At 38.6% G+C, this 26,861-nt stretch overlaps 1 protein-coding gene across 1 annotated transcript in view; it reads right to left on the bottom strand.

Moving 5' to 3' along the window:
- LRRC58 (leucine rich repeat containing 58) overlaps positions 1 to 21,586 on the bottom strand; it is a 28,426-nt gene extending 6,840 nt beyond the window's left edge. Inside the window, exons 1-3 of the mRNA XM_059921031.1 lie at positions 21,014 to 21,586; positions 3,432 to 3,560; positions 1,773 to 2,050 (exon numbers count right to left, since the gene is read on the bottom strand). Coding sequence (XP_059777014.1) covers positions 1,773 to 2,050; positions 3,432 to 3,560; positions 21,014 to 21,513 — 907 coding nt within the window. The 5' untranslated portion in view covers positions 21,514 to 21,586. The remainder of the gene's footprint in view (positions 1 to 1,772; positions 2,051 to 3,431; positions 3,561 to 21,013) is intronic.
- Between the last annotated feature and the right edge of the window lie 5,275 nt (positions 21,587 to 26,861).

Here is a 26,861-nt window from a genome sequence, read left to right as displayed (position 1 = left end):
TGATCAATCAATATTAGCAATAAATCCCCCCAAATGTGTTCGCTTTCTGAAGCAAATGGAAGTAATAAAATAATTATAGTTACCAAGAGCTAAAGTAGTACAATACTATCTTGTCATCTGTAAGATCTCAGACTATACAAAGGCAATATCTCACAAAATAGAAAATTACTTTTGTTTAACTCAGAGTTCAATAACTAGAGAATCTGAGGGGGAAAATGTCAATGGTTCACTTCAGATATTATCTCAAAATTTTAAGCTAATAATTTAAAAAGTATTTTTGTTCCTAAGAAAAATTACACAGCAGTATATTAAAGAACTCATTAAGAAACCATTTAAGAGAGAAAAGAGACTTCTTGTAGAGATCTATTTCTAGAAAAGGATAGGTTCCAAGAGATTAGATACAGACTATGAAGCCTGAAGGTCTGGTGTGAGTGTTGTCTCTTGCCACTGTTAAAGCCAACTTCAGAAGGAGAGTCACAGAGAAAATCTAAGTACTTCTAACTTGGCACGGCAGTCTCTACTTCTAAAAGTAAATGGTCAGAAATGGCCCAGAGTAGTGTCATTTTTCTTTTTTAAACTAGTAGTATCTTTTTTACCTTTTAATATTCTTTGAGAAACTTAAATCACCTTCTCTCTGTTTAACGTTATAACAGTTTTCAAGGCCTGACGGGACATCTGGGGAAAACCTCAGCTGGCTCTGATCATATTTATGCAGCATTTCCCTGGCACCTACAATTATCCTACAATAATAAAAACCTTTCTCTACCCCCATTAAATTGGATTTTTTAAAAAGTAGTCTTTTATGAGGGAGCCAAAATAAAATGACCTGCTATCATTCACCAACTCCCCTCCACACACTCTGGCACTTCAGGCCCTTCATAATCTGGCCTCAATGTATCTTTTACTCTTCTTTCATTACTCCCTTAACTGTACATTTGAGCCAAATTATTACTCATCCAACATTCTGCCCCATATTGTTTTGTTTCCAATTTTACTCTCTCCATCTGAAAAGTTTTCTATCCTCAATCAAACCATATCAAAATTCAACTCATACTTCAAGAATTGTCTCATCTTTTCCAGATCTAATAAATGTGCTCTCTTCCTCCTTTGATTTCCAACAGTATTTTGGATTCCTACTTTACACTGTCTTACATTATATTATTTGTTTAGTTCTCTCTAAATGCTCTAAACTCAAGAAATTTTGAAGCATGGATTTAAAAGAATATAAAATTCCAGGGTACATTCTGAAACTGGCACACATTCAGCCTATTCTCATACACCTTGAATTGTACTCTATAAAGGTACCTGATACTCAGAATGGTGAGTCTAAGAAAATGTCCTTCAAATAAATATGAAAGGTGGCCAAACATTTTAGAGACTCTTCTAAAGCAATTAGAACTGTTTATGCTTTCTTTCTGTTTCCTCTCATGTTACCAATTTACCTTACCCTATGACAGTTCCAAGAAAGATGAGACTTTCTGGGTATTTTCCCTGTGTATGAATCCTGAAGTACCATGAAAAGAAGAAATAAGGAAAGAAAGAAGAAAAGGAGGGAGGGAAGGAAGGAGGAAGGAAGGAAGGAAGGAAGGAAGGAAGGAACCCAGAGAGGGTGAAATGTCTTACTTTCTGGTAAAAGGGTGAAAGAATAAGGCAAACAGAAACAGAGACAAACTGCCTTTCTCTGAAAGAAACCAGCTAATTAAAACAACATTTAGATAATTAATTTAAAAGTAACTAAATGAATGGGAAACAAGAACACTGAATTAACTTACCTCCACACTTTGGGTTTGGGCAATTGCTGGCTAAACTCAAGTATCTAAGAAGATTCCCAGGAAGATCATAGGGAGTATAGGAAATATTTCGAATTTTAATGGTCCGTGCAGCTAACTCCAGGAGAGTTGGAGGATCATAGGTTAAATCTCTAACAAAACGAACAACCAATGGATTTCCTCGCAAACTCAATTCTTCCAAATGAATAAGGTTGAGGATCTCTCGAGGCAGGTATGTCAGCAAGTTATTGTGAAGACTGAGGGAACGAAGTGAATGCAACCTAGAATGAATGCAATACAAGAATCAACCGCCATAAGCAAGAAAACTACTCAGAAAGTTAATGGAAGGACTCAATTTCCCCGTAAGAATGAGCAATTAAGATTAAGGTCAATGGAAGTAAAATTAAAAGGTGCTGAAACTAAATTAGAGCCCATACTTGTATATATCATGAAGGACTTTGCCCATGGAATCTTAGAGAGCTTAAAATACTTAGAGAGTATTCTGATGTGTTAGCTGATATAAATGCTAGATTTAAAGGGTTTTTTTTTGGCATGTTTTATCATTCAGATACCTAAAAAAGGAAAAATTTCAAATGCAACAGGAATCAAGATCCTTCACATTATCTCATTAGGATAGGAATGCTTCATATCAAATATAAATCAATAAAATCCCATAAAACCTTGGGGAATCTATGCCAAAGTAATACTCTATTTTTGATTACAGAAAAGAGGCTCAACAACTATGGAAAACAGTATGGCGGTTCCTCAAAAAACTAAAAATAGAGTTGCCATATGATCCAACAATCACACTCCTGAACATATATTCAGACAAAACTATAATTCAAAAAGATACATGCACACCTATGTTCATAGCAGCACTATTTGCAATAGCCAAGATATGGAAACAACCTAAATGTCCATCGACAGATGACTGGATAAAGAAGATGTGGTATAAATACACAATGGAATACTACTCAGCCCTATAAAAGAATGAAATAATGTCATTTGCAGAAACATGGATGGACCTGGAGATTATCATACTAAGTGAAGTAAGACAAACAGAAAGACAAACACCATATGATAACACTTACATGTGGAATCTAAAATACGACACAAATGAACCTACCTACAAAACAGAAACAGACTCACAGACACAGAGCACAGACTTCTGGTTGCCAAGGACAAGGATGGGGTGAGGGAGGGAAGGATTGGGAGTTTGGGATTAGCAAATGCAAACTATTATATATAGGATGGATAAACAACAAAGTCATACTGTATAGCACAGGGAGCTATATTCAATATTCTGTGATAAACCATAACAGAATAGAAGAGGAAAAAATATATATATGTATAACTGAATCACTTTACAGCAGAAATACAACACTGTAAATCAACTATATGTCAATAAAATTTTTAAAAAATAATAAATTTTAAAAAAGAAAAGAGGCTCAACGATTATGAGGAATATATCAAGAGCATTTAAAAGTAAAATCAAAAATAAGCCACCCAATTCATAACACACCTCAGAACTTTCATTCTCATGTATCATTTACTTTGAGAACACTTAATTCTTTTCCACATACAAATCATGTGGGTGAAAGCAGGATGATAATTCCTAAGCATGTATCTCTGTGTGTACATAAACTGTCTGAAAATACTCACTGTGAAAGCTGAGGAGGCACACTTTGGATTTTGTTGTCACATAATACCAAGTAATTTAGAGAAGGCAAATTTCCTAATTCTGGCGGGATTTCTTTGATGAAGTTTCCTCCAAGATATAAACACTCTAAACTGCAAAAATAAATGAAAAAAACAAAAAAAACACAAAATTTGAACAAGTACCCCATTATCTTTATTACAATGAACACGTATCATTTATTCATTCAGCAAATGTTTTACTCAGGCTTTCTATGTGCTATACAGTCTCTGGAGGAATAATGCAATCTTCAGGGAGCTTATATTATAGGTAAGCAGACAGGTAAGCAGACAAGACACACCAATGTTAGACAATACTATAATTAAATGCAAAACAAGGCCCCAAATAAGCATAACATGATTAAAATACCAAAATAAGCAGAGCAATCCATAAATGATATGAGTTTAAAAAGTAGAGAAATAAAAAAAAATACATTAGTTCTGATTGGAAAGGCTCCCAAAAGTGTTGTGACTTCAGCTGGACTATGAATTTAGCCCATTTAGGATAGGAGGAAAGAGGACCTTCAGGTCAGAAGAAGGGTTTTTATGGGCTAATGAGTATACCTTTTAACACATAAGAAGAGAATTCATGTTGAGGAAACCCAGAGATAACAGCTGGATAAAGGCCAAATTACAGGAGCCCTGTATTCGTGCTGGTGGGTTTGGACTCAATGCGTTACTAGGCAATGGGAAGGGGAAAACCACTAGCTTTTTTTTTGAAGAGTGGAAAAACACAGCTGAAGTCTGTTTCTTCTTTGCTCTTATTATGGCAAATGCAGTCTTCAGAGGCTAACTAAATAAATTATGTAAAACTGACCACTATTATGAAATTAAAGTTCCAGATAATTATCCTGTTTCCTAATAATAAGTTAACAACATTTTAGACATAGCATATATTGCACCAAAATGTACTGCTACTCCTTGTGGTGATGACTGTAGAAAGGCTCTCTCCAAAAGATTTTTTCAGGTGATGGGGGGGATGGCAGAATCAGTTCTTACTACATAAATATCAATGAAATGTATACATATAGATCTTTCCCATACCTATGTTACTTTTGTCTTCCTGTTAAATCTGCTCAGTAAACATTATCATTCTTTTAAGACACCTTTAAATGTAGGGAAAAACAGCCTACTAAACTGTTACCCAAACTTCCAGGATAAGAATTAACTGGGAGGGCTTCCCTGGTGGCGCAGTGGTTGAGAATCTGCCTGCCAATGCAGGGGACACTGGTTCGAGCCCTGGTCTGGGAAGATCCCACATGCCGCGGAGCAACTAGGCCCGTGAGCCACAGCTACTGAGCCTGCGCGTCTGGAGCCCGTGCTCCGCAACAAGAGAGGCCACGATAGTGAGAGGTCCGCGCACCGCGATGAAGAGTGGCTTGCCACAACTAGAGAAAGCCCTCGCACAGAAACGAAGACCCAACACAGCCAAAAATAAATAATAAATAAATAATAATAAATAAAAATTTAAAAAAAAAAGAATTAACTGGGATACTTCTAAAGCTACAAAATCTAGGCCCTGCTCAGATCCAGTAAATCAGAGTTCCAGGGGAAGGGTCTGAGAAGTGGCAGATTTTAGGGTACAAGCTGTAATGTTAAAAGAAAAAGCCAAATTACCCTGCAGAGTTATAGCTAACTACAATCCACAATTCACATTTAAGAGCACTCTTTACCCTACAGCCCTGCCAACACTTAATATCATCACCTGCTTTAACGTTTTTATTCTACTTTTCACTATTTAGCTGGTGTGAAAAATGATACCATTCTGTACTAGTAATCTCTATTAGTGACGTTTAGCATCTTTTTATGTTTTGACCATTCGTACATCTTTAGAGAACTGCGTTTCTAACCTTTACCCATTTTTCTCATGGGTTATATGGCTTTCTCTTAGTTTGCTGAGAGCTTTGTTGTTGTTAAACATATGTTCTGCATAACCTTACTCCTCTGTGGTCTAAAGTGTGGTCTATTTTTGTTCACATTTTATATGTGTAAAAAGAATGTGTAGTTATTAGGATTCAGCTTGTTAGCTGTGCAATTCAAATTTTTTATAGTCTCTCATTATTCCACTTTCTTACTCTGGTGGTTAGTTTCCTACCAGAACCATGGTTTTCCCTTTATAGTTCTGTCAATTTTTGCTCTCTTTCTCCTCAAAATATGGAAGCTATATTGAAGATACATTCAGGTTCATGATGGTTAAAACTTCTTGTTGCATAGTTCCTTAATTCACATGAAGCATTTCTCATACTTCCTTCTAATCCATTTTGCCGTAAAATCTATTGCCTCTGATTATCAATACTGCCTACCTGTTTTTGTTAGTATTTATTTAATCCTAGCTCCACCATTTACCAGTATGAGAACTTGGGCCCGTTACTAAATCTCATTATGCCCCAGTTTCCTCTTCTTTAAAATTGAATAACATTACTATATATCATATAGTCAATAAATATGAACTAGGCACCGACCATGTGCCAGGCACTATTCCAGGGAATATAATGTAAATAAGACCAAGTTCTTGACCTTAAGAAGCCTACATTTTAGTGAGAGAGACAGTAAATCAATGAATGTATATATATTATGCCAAATAGCTTTATGTGCTACAAAGAAAAACGGAGGTAATCAGATGTTGATGGAAGTGATACTGTAGAGAGGGTGGTCAGAAAAGGTTTCTCTTAGGAGATGACACTTGAACAGAGATCTGAAGAAATGACTGAGTACAAATCCCTGCAGTGGAAAAAAGCTTGGTGTGCTGTGAAAGAGCAACACAGCCAGCGTGGGTACATCAGGGTGACAGGGGTGGGGAGAATGGTGGTCAGAGAAGTTAGAAAGGTAGCCTGGGAAAGCCAGATCACAGAGGGCCCTTCAGGCCTTAGCAAGGATTCTGAATTTATCCTAGGTAGAAGGGGTTTGAACAAAGGCCAGTTGTATAACTTGACTTACACTTTAGAAGGATCACTTTGGTTACTGTTTGGAAAACAGCAGGAGAAGTGGCAGGGACAGGCGAGTGCAATGGGAGGAGTGGAAGCAGGAAGACCAGACTGGAGCCTAAGGCAGTTGAGTCCAGATATGAAATGACAGAGATTTGCTTCGTACATCTTTTTCTACCCCTTAACTTTAAACATATTGGGGTATTTCTATTTTAAGTGTAACTCTTGTAAACAGTGCACAACTTGATTGTTGATATATCTGCACTTGTGTTTTCTTTACCATGCTGTATCTCAATATCTTTTTCTCTTCTGTCTGCCTTCTGTTGTGTTCATCAAGTTTCCTTTTGTCCCACTCCCTCTATTATTTTGAACTGCACATGCTACATCTATTTTGCTAGTAGTTACCCCTTCAATTTCCTTTGCTCTCCCTCTCACTCCCAAATACACAACCATGCTCACTTCTCTGTCATCTTCATATCATCATCCAGGATTAGCTCTACCTTGATTTGAAAATAAATTGAAATTTATTTATTCCCAATCAATAATTACTCAGAGTCATCAATATGTTTTACCAATTTTTCCGTTCACCACTGTTTTTGGCACTTGCTATTTCTTTTAAAGTTCATTTTTCTTGGAGTACATCCTGTAGAAGTTCTTTCAGTAAGGACTCACAGTTGTTAATCTTTGAGTCCTTTGTCTCTGACGTTCTTATTTTTTCCCTTCACACCTGAATAATAGCTTGGCTGGGCATAAAATTCTAGGTTGACAGTTACTTTTCCTTACCAGGAGGAAGATACTGTTCTACTCTCTTATTACAGCCCATATTCCTTTGTAGGTGATCTGCTTTTTTTCTTATTAGGAGTTTTTAGGGTCTTTTTTCTTTATCCTTCTTGTTCTACAGTTTTATTATGATGTGTCAAGATACCAGTTCAGAGTGCTCTCTTTCTTTAATCATGGGAAATTCTCAGCTACTATTACTTCTGGCATTGCCTTTCCTACATTCTCTCTATTCTCTTTCTGAAATTCCTAGCAAACAGCACTTTGAACTTCAGGGTCTATTTTCCATTTCTCTCATACGTTCCATTTCTTGATTTTTTTGTGCTGCATTCCAGAATGCCTCAGTAAGATCTTTTAGCTTACTGATTCACTATGCATCAGCTGACTCCAGTCTACCATTCAGCCCACTGAGTTCCTAATTGTGTATTTTTATTTCTAGAAATTCCAATTGGGGTTTTCATAGTTGTCAGTTTTAAAACTTCTTATTCTTGTTTCACTGATGAAGTTCCCTCCTTTATCTCTCTGAAGTTAGGAAACAAACTTATTTTAAAGTCCTTTATAGATGACCTTTATACATATTTTCTCAGATACAATTACTTCCATTTGTTGACTTTCTTATCTGTATTTCATAATCTCAGCCTTCCTTGATGTGTGGTGATTCAAAAAGCCAATATGAATCTGAAGTTTTGTCATTTTAAAAATATATTGATACTCTCCTTTCTATTTCTTATTGTGTAAATCTTTTCAAGACTGCATTTCTCTCTTTAGACTTACAATGCTCAGTAGAAGTAGGCAGAACACTTAATCCTGATAGACTATTTTTTTCTCCTTAAAGGATTACCTTGTAGCAAAAATCAATGGTCTGGATACAAAACTGAATTCCCCTATGTATAAGTGTTTAAACACTGGTGAAAAAGGTTCCTAGGCAGGATTTTTTGATCTTACAGATTATGGTATAAGTTACTGCTCAGTTACTGAGAAATTTCTATTTTTCAATGATGACAGCTACTAGAATAGAATAGAATAGAATAGAGTAGAGTAGAAAAGAATATTTGGAGTCCAAAACAGAAACTTCTCTGGAAAAAAAAACAATTCTAATGAGACCGTTGGGAAAAATTTTTAGCAAACTTGGAAGTCCTTTTATAAAGGATTCAATAGTTACATAACAACTTGCAATTTAGTCTAGTGAGGGAGAAAAGAAAAGAAAGTGATGAAAGGGAAGAGTGAGTCTGAGAGCAAATATAAATATTGCCCTTTCTATATGGTTAAGTCAGGAACCAAGAGAAACTAGTGTCTGGTGGTCAGTCACTACTCAATGTCTTCTCTCAGTGATTTGGAGTTGGTGGGGAGGTAAACAGACAGAAAGGATGCCAAACCTTAGCTGTTACTATGACTTTGGCAGAGAAAGATCTGATGTTCTAAAATATAACCAAGTTCATGACTTCAAAACCATATAAATCTCTTCTGCAGCTGATGGGTATCACTAATTAGAGTATACAACCAGCATATTAAATTTACATTTTCAGGCTTATGTACCACTTTGAAACTCAAATAATTTCCAAAGTTCTTGGACTTAAAGCATTTCAATGATTTGTGGGAATTAAATTTCTAAAACACACTCTACTGTTTCCAAACATGCTTTTCTATAAAGAGAAATGAAATTAGTGTTGAATTTAAAGCAAAACTGTAGTGTTTAAAAGTTCTTGGATTTGTCAAAATTGCACCTCTGTTAATCAGACTTGAAACAATTCTATTCTTTTGATGTTTGACAAATACAAAAAACATGAAAATCATTCACAAAATTTAGAGAAGAATTCTTCCTTTCTTTTTTGTTTAAGGTTAACAGACCAACCTTAAATTTGTTTTCTGAAAAGTATCTCACCTCTCCAATCCTTAGGGATACTGAAGTGGGTACCTTTCCTATAGGAAGGGCCAGTGACCCACTGGAAAAATACATTAGGGTCCACTTAGTGCCAATCAACTTAACCACAGGTGTAAGCAAAAAATGTTTTGCTTCTCCACCCAAACATTAAATATAACAAAAATATACATGAGTCCCATGTTATGGCTGGTTAAAGGGAGATGGAATTAAAGTGAGACAGGTTTGGCTACCCACCACCAGAGCCTCCCATCAAGCCTCTTAGATAGCCTCAACCACCAGAGGGCAGACAACAGAAGCAAGAAAAACTATAATCCTGCAGCCTGTGGACCAAAAACCACAGTTACAGAAAGATAGAGAAGATGAAAAGGCAGAGGGCTATGTACCAGATGAAGGAACAAGAAAAAACCCCAGAAAAACAACTAAATGAAGTGGAGATAGGCAACCTTCCAGAAAAAGAATTCAGAATAATGATAGTGAAGATGATCCAGGACCTTGGAATAAGAATGGAGGCAAAGATTGAGAAGATGCAAGAAATGATTAACAAAGACCTAGAAGAATTAAAGAACAAACAAACAGAGATGACCAATACAATAACTGAAATGAAAACTACACTAGAAGGAATCAATAGCAGAATAACTGAGGCAGAAGAACGGATAAGTGACCTGGAAGACAGAATGATGGAATTCACTGCTGCGGAACAGACTAAAGAAAAAAGAATGAAAAGAAATGAAGACAGCCTAAGAGACCTCTGGGATAACATTAAACGCAACAACATTCGCATTATAGGGGTCCCAGAAGGAGAAGAGAGAGAGAAAGGACCAGAGAAAATATTTGAAGAGATTATAGTCGAAAACTTCCCTAACATGGGAAAGGAAATAGCCACCCAAGTCCAGGAAGCGCAGAGAGTCCCATACAGGATAAACCCAAGGAGAAACACGCCGAGACACATAGTAATCAAAGTGGCAAAAATTAAAGACAAAGAAAAATTATTGAAAGCAGCAAGGGAAAAACGACAAATAACATACAAGGGAACTCCCATAAGGTTAACAGCTGATTTCTCAGCAGAAACTCTGCAAGCCAGAAGGGAGTGGCATGATATACTTAAAGTGATGAAAGGGAAGAACCTACAACCAAGATTACTCTACCCGGCAAGGATCTCATTTAGATTTGATGGAGAAATCAAAAGCTTTACAGACAAGCAAAAGCTAAGAGAATTCAGCACCACCAAACCAGCTCTACAACAAATGCTAAAGGAACTTCTCTAAATGGGAAACACAAGAGAAGAAAAGGACCTACAAAAACAAACACAAAACAATTAAGAAAATGGTCATAGGAACATACATATCGATAATTACCTTAAACGTGAATGGATTAAATGCCCCAACCAAAAGACATAGACTGGCTGAATGGATACAAAAACAAGACCCATATATATGCTGTCTACAAGAGACCCACTTTAGACCTAGGGACACATACAGACTGAAAGTGATGGGATGGAAAAAGATATTCCATGCAAATGGAAATCAAAAGAAAGCTGGAGTAGCTATACTCATATCAGATAAAATAGACTTTAAAGTAAAGAATGTTACAAGAGACAAGGAAGGACACTACATAATGATCCAGGGATCAATCCAAGAAGAAGATATAACAATTATAAATATATATGCACCCAACATAGGAGCACCTCAATACATAAGGCAACTGCTAACAGCTATAAAAGAGGAAATCGACAGTAACACAATAATAGTGGGGGACTTTAACACCTCACTTACACCAATGGACAGATCATCCAAAATGAAAATAAATAAGGAAACAGAAGCTTTAAATGACACAATAGACCAGATAGATTTAATTGATATATATCGGACATTCCATCCAAAAACAGCAGATTACACGTTCTTCTCAAGTGCGCACGGAACATTCTCCAAGATAGATCACATCTTGGGTCACAAATCAAGCCTCAGTAAATTTAAGAAAATTGAAATCATATCAAGCATCTTTTCTGACCACAACGCTATGAGATTAGAAATGAATTACAGGGAAAAAAACGTAAAAAGGACAAACACATGGAGGCTAAACAATACGTTACTAAATAACCAAGAGATCACTGAAGAAATCAAAGAGGAAATCAAAAAATACCTAGAGACAAATGACAATGAAAACACGACGACCCAAAACCTATGGGATGCAGCAAAAGCAGTTCTAAGAGGGAAGCTTATAGCTATACAAGCCTACCTAAAGAAACAAGAAAAAGCTCAAGTAAACAATCTAACCTTACACTTAAAGAAACTAGAGAAAGAAGAACAAACAAAACCCAAAGTTAGCAGAAGGAAAGAAATCATAAAGATCAGAGCAGAAATAAATGAAATAGAAACAAAGAAAACAATAGCAAAGATCAATAAAACTAAAAGTTGGTTCTTTGAGAAGATAAACAAAATTGATAAACCATTAGCCAGACTCATCAAGAAAAAGAGGGAGAGGACTCAAATCAATAAAATCAGAAATGAAAAAGGAGAAGTTACAACAGACACTGCAGAAATACAAAGCATCCTAAGAGACTACTACAAGCAACTTTATGCCAATAAAATGGACAACCTGGAAGAAATGGACAAATTCTTAGAAAGGTATAACCTTCCAAGACTGAACCAGGAAGAAATAGAAAATATGAACAGACCAATCACAAGTAATGAAATTGAAACTGTGATTACAAATCTTCCAACAAACAAAAGTCCAGGACCAGATGGCTTCACAGGTGAATTCTATCAAACATTTAGAGAAGAGCTAACACCCATCCTTCTCAAACTCTTCCAAAAAATTGCAGAGGAAGGAACACTCCCAAACTCATTCTATGAGGCCACCATCACCCTGATACCAAAACCAGACAAAGACACTACAAAAAAAGAAAATTACAGACCAATATCACTGATGAATATAGATGCAAAAATCCTCAACAAAATACTAGCAAACAGAATCCAACAACACATTAAAAGGATCATACACCACGATCAAGTGGGATTTATCCCAGGGATGCAAGGATTCTTCAATATACGCAAATCAATCAATGTGATACACCATATTAACAAATTGAAGAATAAAAACCATATGATCATCTCAATAGATGCAGAAAAAGCTTTTGACAAAATTCAACACCCATTTCTGATAAAAACTCTCCAGAAAGTGGGCATAGAGGGAACCTACCTCAACATAATAAAGGCCATATATGACAAACCCACAGCAAACATCATTCTCAATGGTGAAAAACTGAAAGCATTTCCTCTAAGATCAGGAACGAGACAAGGATGTCCACTCTCACCACTATTATTCAACATAGTTTTGGAAGTCCTAGCCACGGCAATCAGAGAAGAAAAAGAAATAAAAGGAATACAAATTGGAAAAGAAGAAGTAAAACTGTCACTGTTTGCGGATGACATGATACTATACATAGAGAATCCTAAAACTGCCACCAGAAAACTGCTAGAGCTAATTAATGAATATGGTAAAGTTGCAGGATACAAAATTAATGCACAGAAATCTCTTGCATTCCTATACACTAATGATGAAAAATCTGAAAGAGAAATTATGGAAACACTCCCATTTACCATTGCAACAAAAAGAATAAAATACCTAGGAATAAACCTACCTAGGGAGACAAAAGACCTGTATGCAGAAAACTATAAGACACTGATGAAAGAAATTAAAGATGATACCAACAGATGGAGAGATATACCATGTTCTTGGATTGGAAGAATCAACATTGTGAAAATGAGTATACTACCCAAAGCAATCTACAGATTCAATGCAATCCCTATCAAATTACCAATGGCATTTTTTACGGAGCTAGAACAAATCATCTTAAAATTTGTATGGAGACACAAAAGACCCCGAATAGGCAAAGCAGTCTTGAGGCAAAAAAATGGAGCTGGAGGAATCAGACTCCCTGACTTCAGACTATACTACAAAGCTACAGTAATCAAGACAATATGGTACTGGCACAAAAACAGAAACATAGATCAATGGAACAAGATAGAAAGCCCAGAGATTAACCCACGCACCTATGGTCAACTAATCTATGACAAAGGAGGCAAAGATATACAATGGAGAAAAGACAGTCTCTTCAATAAGTGGTGCTGGGAAAACTGGACAGCTACATGTAAAAGAATGAAATTAGAATACTCCCTAACACCATACACAAAAATAAACTCAAAATGGATTAGAGACCTAAATATAAGACTGGACACTATAAAACTCTTAGAGGAAAACATAGGAAGAACACTCTTTGACATAAATCACAGCAAGATCTTTTTTGATCCACCTCCTAGAGTAATGGAAATAAAAACAAAAATAAACAAGTGGGACCTAATGAAACTTCAAAGCTTTTGCACAGCAAAGGAAACCATAAACAAGACGAAAAGACAACCCTCAGAATGGGAGAAAATATTTGCAAATGAATCAACGGACAAAGGATTAATCTCCAAAATATATAAACAGCTCATTCAGCTCAATATCAAAGAAACAAACACCCCAATCCAAAAATGGGCAGAAGACCTAAATAGACTTTTCTCCAAAGAAGACATACAGACGGCCACGAAGCACATGAAAAGATGCTCAACATCACTAATTATTAGAGAAATGCAAATCAAAACTACAATGAGGTATCACCTCACTCCTGTTAGAATGGGCATCATCAGAAAATCTACAAACAACAAATGCTGGAGAGGGTGTGGTGAAAAGGGAACCCTCTTGCACTGTTGGTGGGAATGTAAATTGATACAGCCACTATGGAGAACAATATGGAGGTTCCTTAAAAAACTAAAAATAGAATTACCATATGACCCAGCAATCCCACTACTGGGCATATACCCAGAGAAAACCGTAATTCAAAAAGACACATGCACCCGAATGTTCATTGCAGCACTATTTACAATAGCCAGGTCATGGAAGCAACCTAAATGCCCATCAACAGACAAATGGATAAAGAAGATGCGGTACATATATACAATGGAATATTACTCAGCCATAAAAAGGAACGAAATTGAGTCATTTGTTGAGACGTGGATGGATCTAGAGACTGTCATACAGAGTGAAGTAAGTCAGAAAGAGAAAAACAAATATCGTATATTAATGCATGTATGCGGAACCTAGAAAAATGGTACAGATGAGCCAGTTTGCAGGGCAGAAGTTGAGACACAGATGTAGAGAATGGACATATGGACACCAAGGGGGGAAAACTGCGGTGGGGTGGGGATGGTGGTGTGCTGAATTGGGCGATTGGGATTGACATGTATACACTGATGTGTATAAAACTGATGCCTAATAAGAACCTGCAGTATAAAAAAACAAACAAAACAACTAATACTAAACTTTCATTGGGTTATTTGTATGGAAACATGTTAATATAAATGTTTCAGACATTACATGAAATTTCTAAAAATCTTATATTTGTATTTGTATGGAAATATGTATGGAAATATGTTAATATAAATGTTTCAGACATTACATGAAATTTCTAAAAATCATATTTGTATTTGTATGGAAATATGTATGGAAATATGTTAATATAAATGTTTCAGACATTACATGAAATTTCTAAAAATCTTATATTTGTACTTGTATGGAAATATGTATGGAAATATGTTAATATAAATGTTTCAGACATTACATGAAATTTCTAAAAATCTTATATGTTCTGGTATAATGTTATAAGTAATAATCCTAGTTATTACTTTAAAATGTATATCTCAGAAATAACTAATTTTCTTGTCAACTGCATTATTATGAACTGTCATCAAATCTTTAACCGTGGTCATTTTTAAGTCTTTTGTCATTTACAGACAGTTCTGGGTGTACTCTGATGATTTTGCAAATATGTTCCTATAAAAGGGTTTCATCTTCAAGAAATACATGGAAAAGACTCTGACAAGTACAGGTTTCTGGTAACGGACTGTACTGCTGAACTGAATGAATAAGCATTTTCAGAACTCTAATGAAAAACTGATGAACTCATAAAAGTGCTAACAAAAGATCAAGATGAAAAAAAAAAATTAATTACATGGGACTGAGTGAACTGATGAGGATGAGTATAATTTTTGTGACTTTCTGTCTGAATTTAAAAAAAAAAAAAAAATTCCACAAGGACTCAGAGGCAAAGAATATACAAATCAATTTTCACTGCAAAGTAAAGGAGCTGTTACAGTGGAGGATTACTGGACTGAATGTCAATACTATGACATAGTATGAGTGTGTTTCATGTTTGGTAATTGCAATCATTGTTGCTTTTGTTGTGGTCATCCATGTACAATGCTTGGTGTCAGTCGATTTATCTCTTGTAAAAATAAAATACAGTGTGTGTGTGTGTGAAAAAAAAAAAAAAAAAAAAAAAAAAAAGTGAGACAGGTTTGTACCTAAAGAGGCAGAAAATAGAAAATAAGAGAAACACAGAAAGATAAGAACCATACATTTGTGGATAAAGTAGTTTTCTTGAGGCAGCATCCCCATACTAAATCATTTTCAAATATACTCACTACAGGATTTTAAAGTCCATTATACATTCAAAAGTAGAAGCACAAATGAAGGAATCATCTCTTGGTTCTTGCCCCAGCCTAAGGCATTGAAAGAAGTCAGAAGGAAGAATTGAGAGCCAGAGAAAAACTCAATATGTGACTCTAAACGGGGAAAAGAGTTTTTATTTAAACTTTACTGCTGCATTCTATTTATCATCTGGTTGAGTCGTCTCTTTTGTAAGATATCAACCTATTGCACACTAGCTTCAAAACAGTCCAGGACATTAATATTTAGCTTTTATTTCCATCACAATTCTCATATCTTTAATTTCTAAAACCACATCAGGCAGACAGTGAAAGAGGGGTCATGAACAGAAAAAGGAAGGAAATCTTTTCTTACTTGAGAAGAAAAGATTGTGGGGAATGGTACCAACGAAACTCACCTGTGCTCAAACCTACTCTCCCCACGTCTAGCATCCTGGATGCCAAAAAATCCTCGAGCTTTTGTTTTCTTTAACAAAGTCTATTACCCGTTGGGTGATAAGTTATTAAGCTCTTCCTCAGTTAATGTCTGAGCTAGTTGAGAGGAATAAAAGTTAAGAGTTCAGAAAAAGAAACAGGTCAAAATATGAATTACACCTACTTTTCCAACACTGTAAGAACAAAACCAAGTTTGTCCATCTACTAGCTAAACAGTTATTATACCTACTTGCTGAAGAAGAACCTCATATTTTGATGGAAAGAACCTACATCCACAACCTCATGACTCACACTGAGCCTAATTTACTCAAGGGGAATGAAGTTAATCATAAAAATAAGATTTTCACCATCTACTTGTTATACTTTAAAATCATCTTTCAAAAACCACTTTTCAAAAATTTTACCACCAGGGAAAAGGATCAACAGAATACAGAAAATATACATGAAAATACCCTGATAAATCTGGAGGATCAAATACACCAATTAAGCTAGGAGTATTTATTTGTTATTCCCTCCTGGAAGGATGGAGGGTGAGGAGAAAGGGGACCTCTATATGGATTATATACTCCGCATTATTATTATTATTTTTTTTTAAGCCTTATTCTTTTAAATTTTATTTATTTATTTATGGCTGTGTTGGGTCTTCGTTTCTGTGCGAGGGCTTTCTCCAGTTGTGGCAAGCGGGGGCCACTCTTCATCGCAGTGCGCGGGCCTCTCACTATCGCGGCCTCTCTTGCCGCGGAGCACAGGCTCCAGACGCGCAGGCTCAGTAATTGTGGCTCACGGGCCCAGCTGCTCTGCGGCATGTGGGATCTTCCCAGACCAGGGCTCGAACCCATGTCCCCTGCATTGGCAGGCAGACTCCCAACCACTGCGCCACCAGGGAAGCCCTCCGCATTATTTTTTAAACTGCTGTTAAAGAGGGTAGATAGATTCCAAATGCTCAGAAACACCTCACTTGGTTTTAAAAGCAACATGGCATAATAAACAATATTCATCAATGTTACCAATGAGGTCTAGGGACTCCACGTATATTCTAAGAGAAGATGGTGTTCTTGGGCAGGTACCTTAGGGTTTGAGTAACTGAACCTCCACCTCTACATTTTTGAAGCTTTAATGTATTATTTTAGTAGTAAGCAGTAAGTATTAAGCAGCCTTTGAGGGTTGAAGCACATGAATCTCCCTGTCACTATCTGGCCTCAAGCAAGTCACTGATACTAAATCTGTTTCTTCGTCTGTATAAAGAAGGGGGTGACTCAGGCCAATTGCCTAGGCTGTCTCTACTTCTAAGAGTATATTTCTACATGACCCTTTCAGCCTACATTCAACTAGAGTTTATATTTGGAGCATATATCCTAAACCTTTACTGATTCTTATCAGTAAATAGAAATAGAGCAGACAACTGAAGAATGAAAACAGTGACATAAAAGAGCCTACATACAATTGGAGACAAAGGTACAATGACCCAAAACCACAGTAAACAGCCCAGAAAATCAGGTCAATCAGGAAAATGGCTTTAGCCAATCCTCCTGATCACATATTCAACAGAACAGAAGTCAGAAGAATTAGGTTCTAGCCCTTACTCTGTCACTGTGGAAAATTCATGGGTTTGAAGTCAGAGATCCAGTTTGATCCAAAGGTCAAATCCAGTTCTACCACTCACTGGCTTTGTGATCTTAAGACTACTTCTCAGGGCCTCAGTTTCTTCTTCTCATGTCACAGAGTCATTGTGAAAATTAAAAAGCATATTTAGAGAATCTACCACAGGGCCTACTGCATTGTAAGGATTCAATAAATGGGATTTTTGCCTACCTTTCTCCCCATGTGATGGTAGTATCTGCTCTAAGTTTTTCTTAGTATATTAAAAAAATTCAAATGAGAATGTTGGCATTAACATCAAAATTAGAAGAAACTAAGGCTTGACAATTTTACATCTAAATCTCTCTCCAACCCTTCTATCAATATTTCCTTCTATCTCTCCTAGCATCACCCTGGTATAAGCTACCATCATCTCTCATTCTACTAGAATAGCCTCCTTCCATCCAGCCTTCAAAATGTCTTCTCATCTCTCCACCTGCTCCCCCCTACATTCTTGCACAGCAACAAGACAGATGTGCTTTTTAAAAACTCTTCCATGCGTACTTAGAATAAAATTCAAGCTTTACCATGGCCTTCAAGACATGACATGGCCTGAGATCTGGTCCAAGTTTATATTTGCTACTTTCCCTCTTGGTCACTTCCTCACTATGCTCTAGTACAATGTCCTCCTTTCAAAATTTTGGCCTTCAGTCCTTCTTGTCTCTGGGTTTTCATGTGCGCTGTTCCTTCAATCTGGACTGATCCAATCCCACCCTCTCCTGGTTAATTCTTACTCTTCCTTTAAAAGCTCAATTCAAATGTTACTTGCTCAAAGACCAAACTAAGTTACTTCGTTTCAAGGCACTCCGTACTTCTTCACAGAACTTATAACAACTGTAATTAAATAATGAAGTTAACAGGTGTTTAATGTCTCCTCTGTTAGAATGCTCCATGAGGGCAGGATCCCGTTCACCACTGTATCCCCAGCACCTAGGACAGTGCCTAACACTGGGTAGGTACTCAATAAAAATCTGTTGGTGAGTAAACAAAGGGACATCTTGTCCAAATGCCTCATTTAGCTGATTAGGAAGCTATAGTCAGGATATGTTAAAGTGACTTGCGTAAGGCTGGGACACCAAGAGTTCTTTTTTTTTTTTAACAATAATAAACATTTATTTAGTGCTTATTACATGTCAAGCATAGGTTTAGACTCATTACTTTTTTTTTTTAACATCTTTATTGGAGTATAATTGCTTTACAATGGTGTGTTAGTTTCTGCTTTATAACAAAGTGAATCAGTTATACATATACATATGTTCCCATATCTCTTCCCTCTTGCGTCTCCCTCCCTCCCACCCTCCCTATCCCACTCCTCTAGGTGGTCACAAAGCACCGAGCTGATCTCCCTGTGCTATGCGGCTGCTTCCCACTTGCTATCTATTTCACGTTTGGTAGTGTACATATGTCCATGCCACTCTCTCACTTTGTCACAGCTTACCCTTCCCCCTCCCCATATCCTCAAGTCCATTCTCTAGTAGGTCTGTGTCTTTATTCCCGTCTTGCCCTTAGGTTCTTCAGGACTTTTTTTTTTAAAGATTCCATATATATGTTAGCATACGGTATTTGTTTTTCTCTTTCTGACTTACTTCACTCTGTATGACAAACTCTAGGTCCATCCACCTCATTGCAAATAACTCAATTTTGTTTTTTTTTTTATGGCTGAGTAATATTCCATTGTATGTATGTGCCACATCTTCTTTATCCATTCATATGTTCATGGACACTTAGGTTGCTTCCATGTCCTGGCTATTGTAAACAGAGCTGCAATGAACATTTTGGTACATGACTCTTTTTGAATTATGGTCTTCTCAGGGTGTATGCCCAGTAGTGGGATTGCTGGGTCGTATGGTAGTTCTATTTTTAGTTTTTTAAGGAACTTCCATACTGTTCTCCATAGTGGCTGTATCAATTTACATTCCCACCAACAGTGCAAGAGGGTTCCCTTTTCTCCACACCCTCTCCAGCATTTATTGTTTCTAGATTTTTTGATGATGGCCATTCTGACTGGTGTGAGATGATATCTCATTGTAGTTTTGATTTGCATTTCTCTAATGATTAATGATGTTGAGCATTCTTTCATGTGTTTGTTGGCAATCTGTATACCTTCTTTGGAAAAATGTCTATTTAGGTCTTCTGCCCATTTTTGGATTGGGTTGTTTGTTTTTTTGATATTGAATAGCATGAGCTGCTTGTAAATTTTGGAGATTAATCCTTCATCAGTTGTTTCATTTGCAAATATTTTCTCCCATTCTGAGGGTTGTCTTTTCGTTTTGTTTATGGTTTCCTTTGCTCTTATTCTCAGGTCAATATTCTTTTCACTACACTTAACTCTGAGGTCCCTTTCAGCTCTAATATTCTGTTATCTCAGAAAATTCAGTAAAGGATGTGAAAATATTTTACAGATGGAAGATTCTGTTTTTTCACTTTGGACAATACACTTGCTCTTACTTTATTTCTCACTCCCCTGCAGGGCACCTTTAGGGGACTTTGGTTAACCTGCTTCTCTGCTTCCTTCTTCCATTTAATTCAACATATATTTACCGAACAATCTAGTAGATGAGGCAGATCTGTAGGCCAGGAATTATAATCAATAAGTGCAATGGCAGGGTGAATGAGGTACAGAAGAAGTACAGTTTAGGCAATAATTAACTGTTGTCCAAAAAGCAGTAAAGAAAGAAAACAAAGAAATGACCCTTAAAACAGGTTTTGAAGGATGAACACGAGTTTGCCAGAAGTAAGCGACATTCCAGACAAAGGGAACAGCAACACAGAGGCATTGTATCAATTCAACACATATTTAGTCAGTGCCTACAAGGTGCTGGTAAAGTGCACAGCTCAGTGAATTCCACAAATAGTTTTGCTGGTATCGCTACAGAGAAGATGGAGCAGGAAATGTAGTGGAAAGCAAGGATCAGATCGGAGTACCTTGTCTGTCACGCTACAAGACATAAATTTGATCTACAGGCATGGAAAACCACCCAAGACTTCGGAGCAAGGAAGGAACCGTCGGAGCAAGGTTGCAAGGAGCAACCTCATATTTACATTTGTTTGAGTATGTATTCAGTTCGGATCACTCCATCAGACCCCAAAAGACGACAGAAAAACTGCCTCGAAGATCTGCACAGAGCAAACACAACAAACCAAATGCTGTCACGACCACGATCTTATTAGATCTTCACTACAACTCGTTGAGTTGGCAGGGCAATACTCACAGCCAAAGAGTTGAAGAAGAGCCTAGACTAAGAGAAGTACGTGACGACCGAACGGCGCCCCAAGACCAGAGGCGGGGCCCCGGGGCTCCCGGACACCGCCCCGGGCCTCCCTACTCTCAGGCAGGCACCCGCTCACCTCCTCAAGTTCTCGATCTCGGCTGGGATGTTCTGAAGCTGGTTGCCGCCGAGGCTGAGGGTCTGCAGCGCGCGCAGATCCAGCAGCGAGGCTGGAACCTCTTGGAAGCAGTTCCCGCTAAGGTTGAGCACCTGGAGGCTGCGGCAGAGCGGCGACTGGGCCAGGCCCTTGGGCAGCGCGCCGGGCCCGCCGAGCCGGTTGTTCTTGGCCAGCAGCGTGCGCAGGCCGCGCAGCGCCAGCAGCTCCGGCCCCAACGCGGTCAACGCGTTGCCGCTCACGTCCAACAGCTGGAGGTGCGGAAAGCCGCTGCCCAGCGCCCGCGGCAGCGACACCAGACGGTTGTGCGGCAGCAGCAGCCGCAGCAGCGCCTCCCGCGCGCCGCGCCGCTCCTCGCCCCGCGCCTCCAGCTCCGACTCCAGGGTCTCGGGGGACACGCTGAGGCGGGACAAGTTCAGTTCGGCCTCCCCGGCCGTGACCACCACCGCTCCGGCCTCCTCCATCCCGGCCGCCGCAGAGCGCCGCGCGCGACCCACAGGCCGGGAGCTCCGCGGCGCCCCGGAACCTGAACCAAGCGCTGCGTCGGAAGTGGCGTGGGTGGGCGGGCGGGCGCGCGCGCGCTAACCCCGCGCGCCCCCGCCGAGTCACGCGACGCGAGACGGCGGGGTGCGCGCGCCGCTCGGGGGCCGGGCTGCGCCGCTCGGGGGCCGGGCTCCGCCTCACGCGGCCCGCTGCTCGGACCGGGCGTGCCGGTGGGGGCGGAGACCCGGCGGCCCTTAGTTATTCTCTGAACGCGGCTGGGTTTGGGTAGCCGTGGTTTATGGTCCCTGGAGTCTGGTGACCTGTCCCCGGAGTCCAGGACCGCCTCGGTAAACAGCCCGAGGACAGTTTTGTTATTTGGCTTTGAGGGTTCGCGTGTCACGGTGCCCCGCCCTCTTGGTTTCCAGTTTAGGAGTGGGGCCCTTGGTCTGCGGGATTAAGCAAGAACACAGGAATTTAGTGGTGATTCAGCTCCATGACAGCAAGACCCAGGAATTTCAAGTCCCGGGATTAACCAAGCCGACTTTGAAGTGCGAAGGCAGCTGGACTAGAAATCAGAACTCTTGGATCTTACCTCGGGTTCAGCTGTTAAATAGCCTTGTTTCCTCGGACGTGGGATTTGATTTCAGTTTCTCCATCCATAAAATATGGATAATCCTTGCCCTGCTTGCCCTACAGCATTTTTTTTAAAAGAAGCGTTTTAAAAGGAGTGTGTCAAATAAGGACGTTTCGCCATTTTCGCTGTAGAAGCACTTCTGTGGTTTTTTGGTTTAAGTTTTAGTGGCTAGAAATGAATTTGGGAGCCATGGAGAAGTTTTCGTTAATTTGAGATAGCTCAGATTAATTGATCAGTTTAAAAACGCAGAAAGCATTGAGATTTTAGTTCAGGTTAAAACTACAATTTAACTGGGAAAATCCACACTCTGGCTTTAACTCAGTACTTCTAATTAACATTTTCTTCCTTGCCCTAAATTCAGTCTTTTCTGAAATTACTTTTTATAATTTTGAAAAGTCATTACTAGAAATGAAAATATTCAGCGTATTTTTTACAAAGTCATGCACAAAAACGTTAAAAGATTGTGTATAACCGATGCCATTAAATTGCTTTCTTCCTAAAAAGGAGGATAAATAACTTTTTTCTTGCCAGTTATTAGTGTGAGAAACTTTATGCTTCTTACCCCCTCGCCAAACTTCACCTTAATTTCTGATTGAGTTATAGCTGTGGGAGGTTACACATTGTGAGTTTAAACCAGGGATGGAATCTTTTTAAAACCGCTGGAGTGTCCTGAATTTGAAGCCTGTTTTGAAAGGGCCCTTTTAAAAATGAGACCTTCCTTATTTTGGATCAAGATTACATTCTGGCAGGAACCTAATATGTGAAAATTGCAAATGTGTAAAGTAATACAGTTTTATGCTTTTAAAAATGTGTATGTGTCTGTGATAAAAATAAACTGACGGGAATGTAATGTAAAATGAGAAAACATAATTCAAATATGATTCAGAAATAGAGTTAAGGTCACAAATCGGTGAAATTAAGGGGGAAGAGATAGAAATAGTCTCAATATTAGAGAATGAAGCTACCTGGTAGAAAGTTTTGAAAATATGTTGAGAGTAATGGGAGGATTCCCTCGCCCCCCCCACCCCATTGCTCATTATAAGAACCCTCTCTATCTCAGCTACCATGGGTGCATCTCTTTGTTGAAGCCAGGTGGGTCTAAATAAAGCAGCATCCCTCAACACTACAGTGGGCCTTGAAACTGTCCAGTGAGCTTGGAGAGTTTTGAAAACTCCTTTGGAGGTGAAGGAGCTTTGGTGGCTTGTGAACCTTCACAGTGATGGATGCAGTTGGGGCACCAGAAAGTGTGAAGGGAAAAGGAGACATGATGAGTTATCTAGGGAAAGGGAGATGGATGACAGGGAGTTGGGAAAAAACATGGCATACTTGCCCACTTATCAAAACTTCACCATTGAGTTACTTTTGCGGCAAATTGACTGTTTCAGGATAAGTCTCCTGACTAGAATGTTACTGAAAAAAAGGGAGACCAAATGAAGAGCAGGTCCTCCTTCAGCCCCCCTGTCCAGGTTTCCTGAGGGCAGGAACTGTGTCTATTTACCTTGGCACCACCCCTGAGGCATAGTAGGCACTCAGTAAATAGTAAGTGAAGGAAATAAATGCATGAATAGGTTTTGGTATACCTGACTAGGATGGCCACTATTGCCCAATTGACTGCAGAAGAAACAAGAATAAGCTGAGTGAAGAATCCTTTCATAAACCATACTAGCCAGAAGGCAATGTACTAATTATATAAAGTGTGGGCTTTGGCTTTTATCAGATATAGGTTTCAAATCCCACCTCTGGAAATCAAATTTCTCTTATTTAATCTTGATTTTGTTACTTAATCTCTTTAAGCCTTGATCTCATTATCTGATTATTGTCTGTTTTGTGGGGTCATTATACGGGTTAAATCTAAAGAGTTTAGCTTAGTATGTATGTAGCATGAAGTAAATAATCCGTAAGTAGTGACAATTATTGTTATTAGCAATAATAGTAATAGCAGTTATTGTTATAACTATTACCCTCTCCCCCTTTTTAGATCATGATCAAGGTAGAGATTAACAAAGTTGAGAACAATCTTTACTATGATGGCACAATTTACTGCATAAACCGTGGTTTTCTGTTCTGGGCCACGTAATGTTTGGGGGATTAGAATTTGAGAGGTTGGTGTGAACTCTCCTTGCCCTTGGTCTTGACACCCAAGATTTATGCCTATTACCCTGTCTTTCTCCAAGTTATATCAAGACCTCATCCCTCCTAAACTGGACTCCTACCTCCATTCCAGCTACCTCTGATGAAGCACTGCTTTTATTATTTCAAGCTATCTCTCTCCTTCCTCTCCTAACCCCATGTCTCTTCATTATCAGGTGAAGGTCAATTGCTTAGCCTGGCATGCAGGGTTTTGGATTATTTCCATTGCTGAGTCACTGTCAGAGTGGCTTATCCAGTCCGGCCTGGGATGGTTTAAAGTTCTGCCATCTTCCTACCAGCTGTAGTCCAAATATCAAACAACAGTTACTCTCTGTTCCAGGCAGCATTGAAGGCAGAGGGAGCTGTAGTCTTTCAGTCCATCATGAGGAGGAGTCCGCCTCTGTGTTTACAGGAGCCTAGAGTGAATCTGCAGACAGTTTTGTAATTTAAGGTCTACAATTTGGTTATTAGCAGGTTCTTTCCTCTGCCTCAGTGTATTCTTGCTGTAGAATTGATAGATCAATATTAATTGGTAGATTAAGCTTTCCTCAATACCTTTCCCCAAATGAGTCTTTACTGAAGTATGGGCTCTCTTTATTTTGAAGATTCAAATAATGACATGACATTTTTGGATCTGGGTGTCTTTCAGTGAGAGATATAAAAGCATCCTCATGACTACTTCCATTGAATTCACTTCATGTAGGGGTTTTCTCACACCAGTTGAGGTGTTTTCCTTGGTGATTGTTTTGGGAATTTGAGTGGCTATGCATCTTTTATTTATTTATTTATTTTTAACATCTTTATTGGAGTATAATTGCTTTACAATGGTGTGTTAGTTTCTGCTATATAACAAAGTGAATCAGCTATACATATACATATATCGCCATATCTCCTCCCACTTGTGTGTCCCTCCCATCCTCCCTATCCCACCCCTCTAGGTGGTCAGAAAGCACCGAGCTGATCTCCCTGTGCTATGCAGCTGCTTCCCACTAGCTAGCTATTTTACATTTGGTAGTGTATATACATCTTTTAAATTTTATCCACTTGTTCAGCCTACATTCCATAATTGGGTTGTTTTACCTTTTCATAGATAGCTAGTCATAACAACAACTATAAACAAGCTAAAATACTTCTAGTCCCCAATTTATTCATCTGTAAATACTTATTGAGCACCTCGTGTGTAAGAAGCTGAACTATACATTTGAGATGTATAACCAAAAATAATGGCTAACATTTTTGAGTGTTTTCTCAGTGCCAGGCACTATCCTAGGGGCTTTGTAGTCATTATTTTATTTAATTCTCGTACTCATTCTGTAAGGTATTATCCCCATTTTACAGACAAGAAAACTGAAGTGTGGAAAAATTAAGTAACATGCCACGTCACAGTTATGAAGGGGCTGGATACCAGCATAGTAGAATATGACTCCAAAGTTTATGATTTTGTTGAAATACAATCACTGCCTTCAAGGGATTTATAATATAGTAACAGAGTAAACATGAACCCATAAAATCCCAAATAGTCCAATTTAAAATTGGGCAAAAATTCTATAGACATTTCTCCAAAGAAGATCTGTGGATAGTCAATAAATATATGAAAAGATGCTCAATATCTTTAGCAAATGTAAATCAAAACTGAAACAGGAGGTAAGGGGGCAGGGCATTGAAAGAATGACATAGCCCAAGGACATGACATAAACTGATTAGAACCAAATGGGTCCAAGATGGCAGACAAATCAACTTCCACTAGACCTTGAGCCTCAGTATACCTCACTGTAACACATCAGCACACTAAATGACACGCCCACAGGCACCATGACAGTTCCAAGACCAACCTTGATCAAAGAGTGGGCGGTGGCCCAATTCCTGGAAATGCCCGCCTCTTCCCAAAATAGCCGGAATACTCTTCCCACTCATTAGCCTATGAGATTACCCACCCCTATGAAAACTGACAACCCCATACCCCGGTGCCTTTCTCACCTTCTGAGGTGGCCCACACTCTGTGGAGTGTGTTTCTCTCTAAATAAATCCACTTCTTACCTATCGCTTTGTCTCTCACCGAATTCTTTCTGCGATGGGACATCAAGAACCTGAGCTTCATTAAGTCCTGAAACCAGGTGTGTGATCTCAGTTGGAAGACTGTGGGTTTTGGCCGGGTTCAAGTCCCGGCCGCATGGGTTCAAGTCCCAATCTGGGTTTAGGCTGGGTTTGAGTCCCAGCACATGGGTTCAAGTCCCAATCTGAGGTGCATGGTTTCAAAACCACAAAGAGATACCACTTACAGCTATTAGGATGGCTAAAACCAAAAGGTAGATAATGAGTGCTCACGAGGATGTGGAGAAATTGGAACCCTCATACACTGCTGGTGGGGATGTAAAATGGTGCAGCCACTTTGGAAAACAGTCTGATAGTTCCTCAAAAGGTTAAAAAAATAGAATTACTGTATGACCCAGCGATCCCACTCTTAGGGATGTATCCAAGAGAACTGAAAAAATATATCCAACAAAAACTTGTGCACAAATGTTCATAGCAGCATTATTCATCATAGCCAAAAAGTGGAAACAACCC

This window comes from Balaenoptera ricei, chromosome 4, assembly GCF_028023285.1.
Source record: "Balaenoptera ricei isolate mBalRic1 chromosome 4, mBalRic1.hap2, whole genome shotgun sequence".
Lineage (NCBI taxonomy): Eukaryota > Metazoa > Chordata > Mammalia > Artiodactyla > Balaenopteridae > Balaenoptera > Balaenoptera ricei.
The sequence above is the reverse complement of the archived record's forward strand: the minus strand, read 5'-3'. Positions and strand labels throughout refer to the sequence as shown.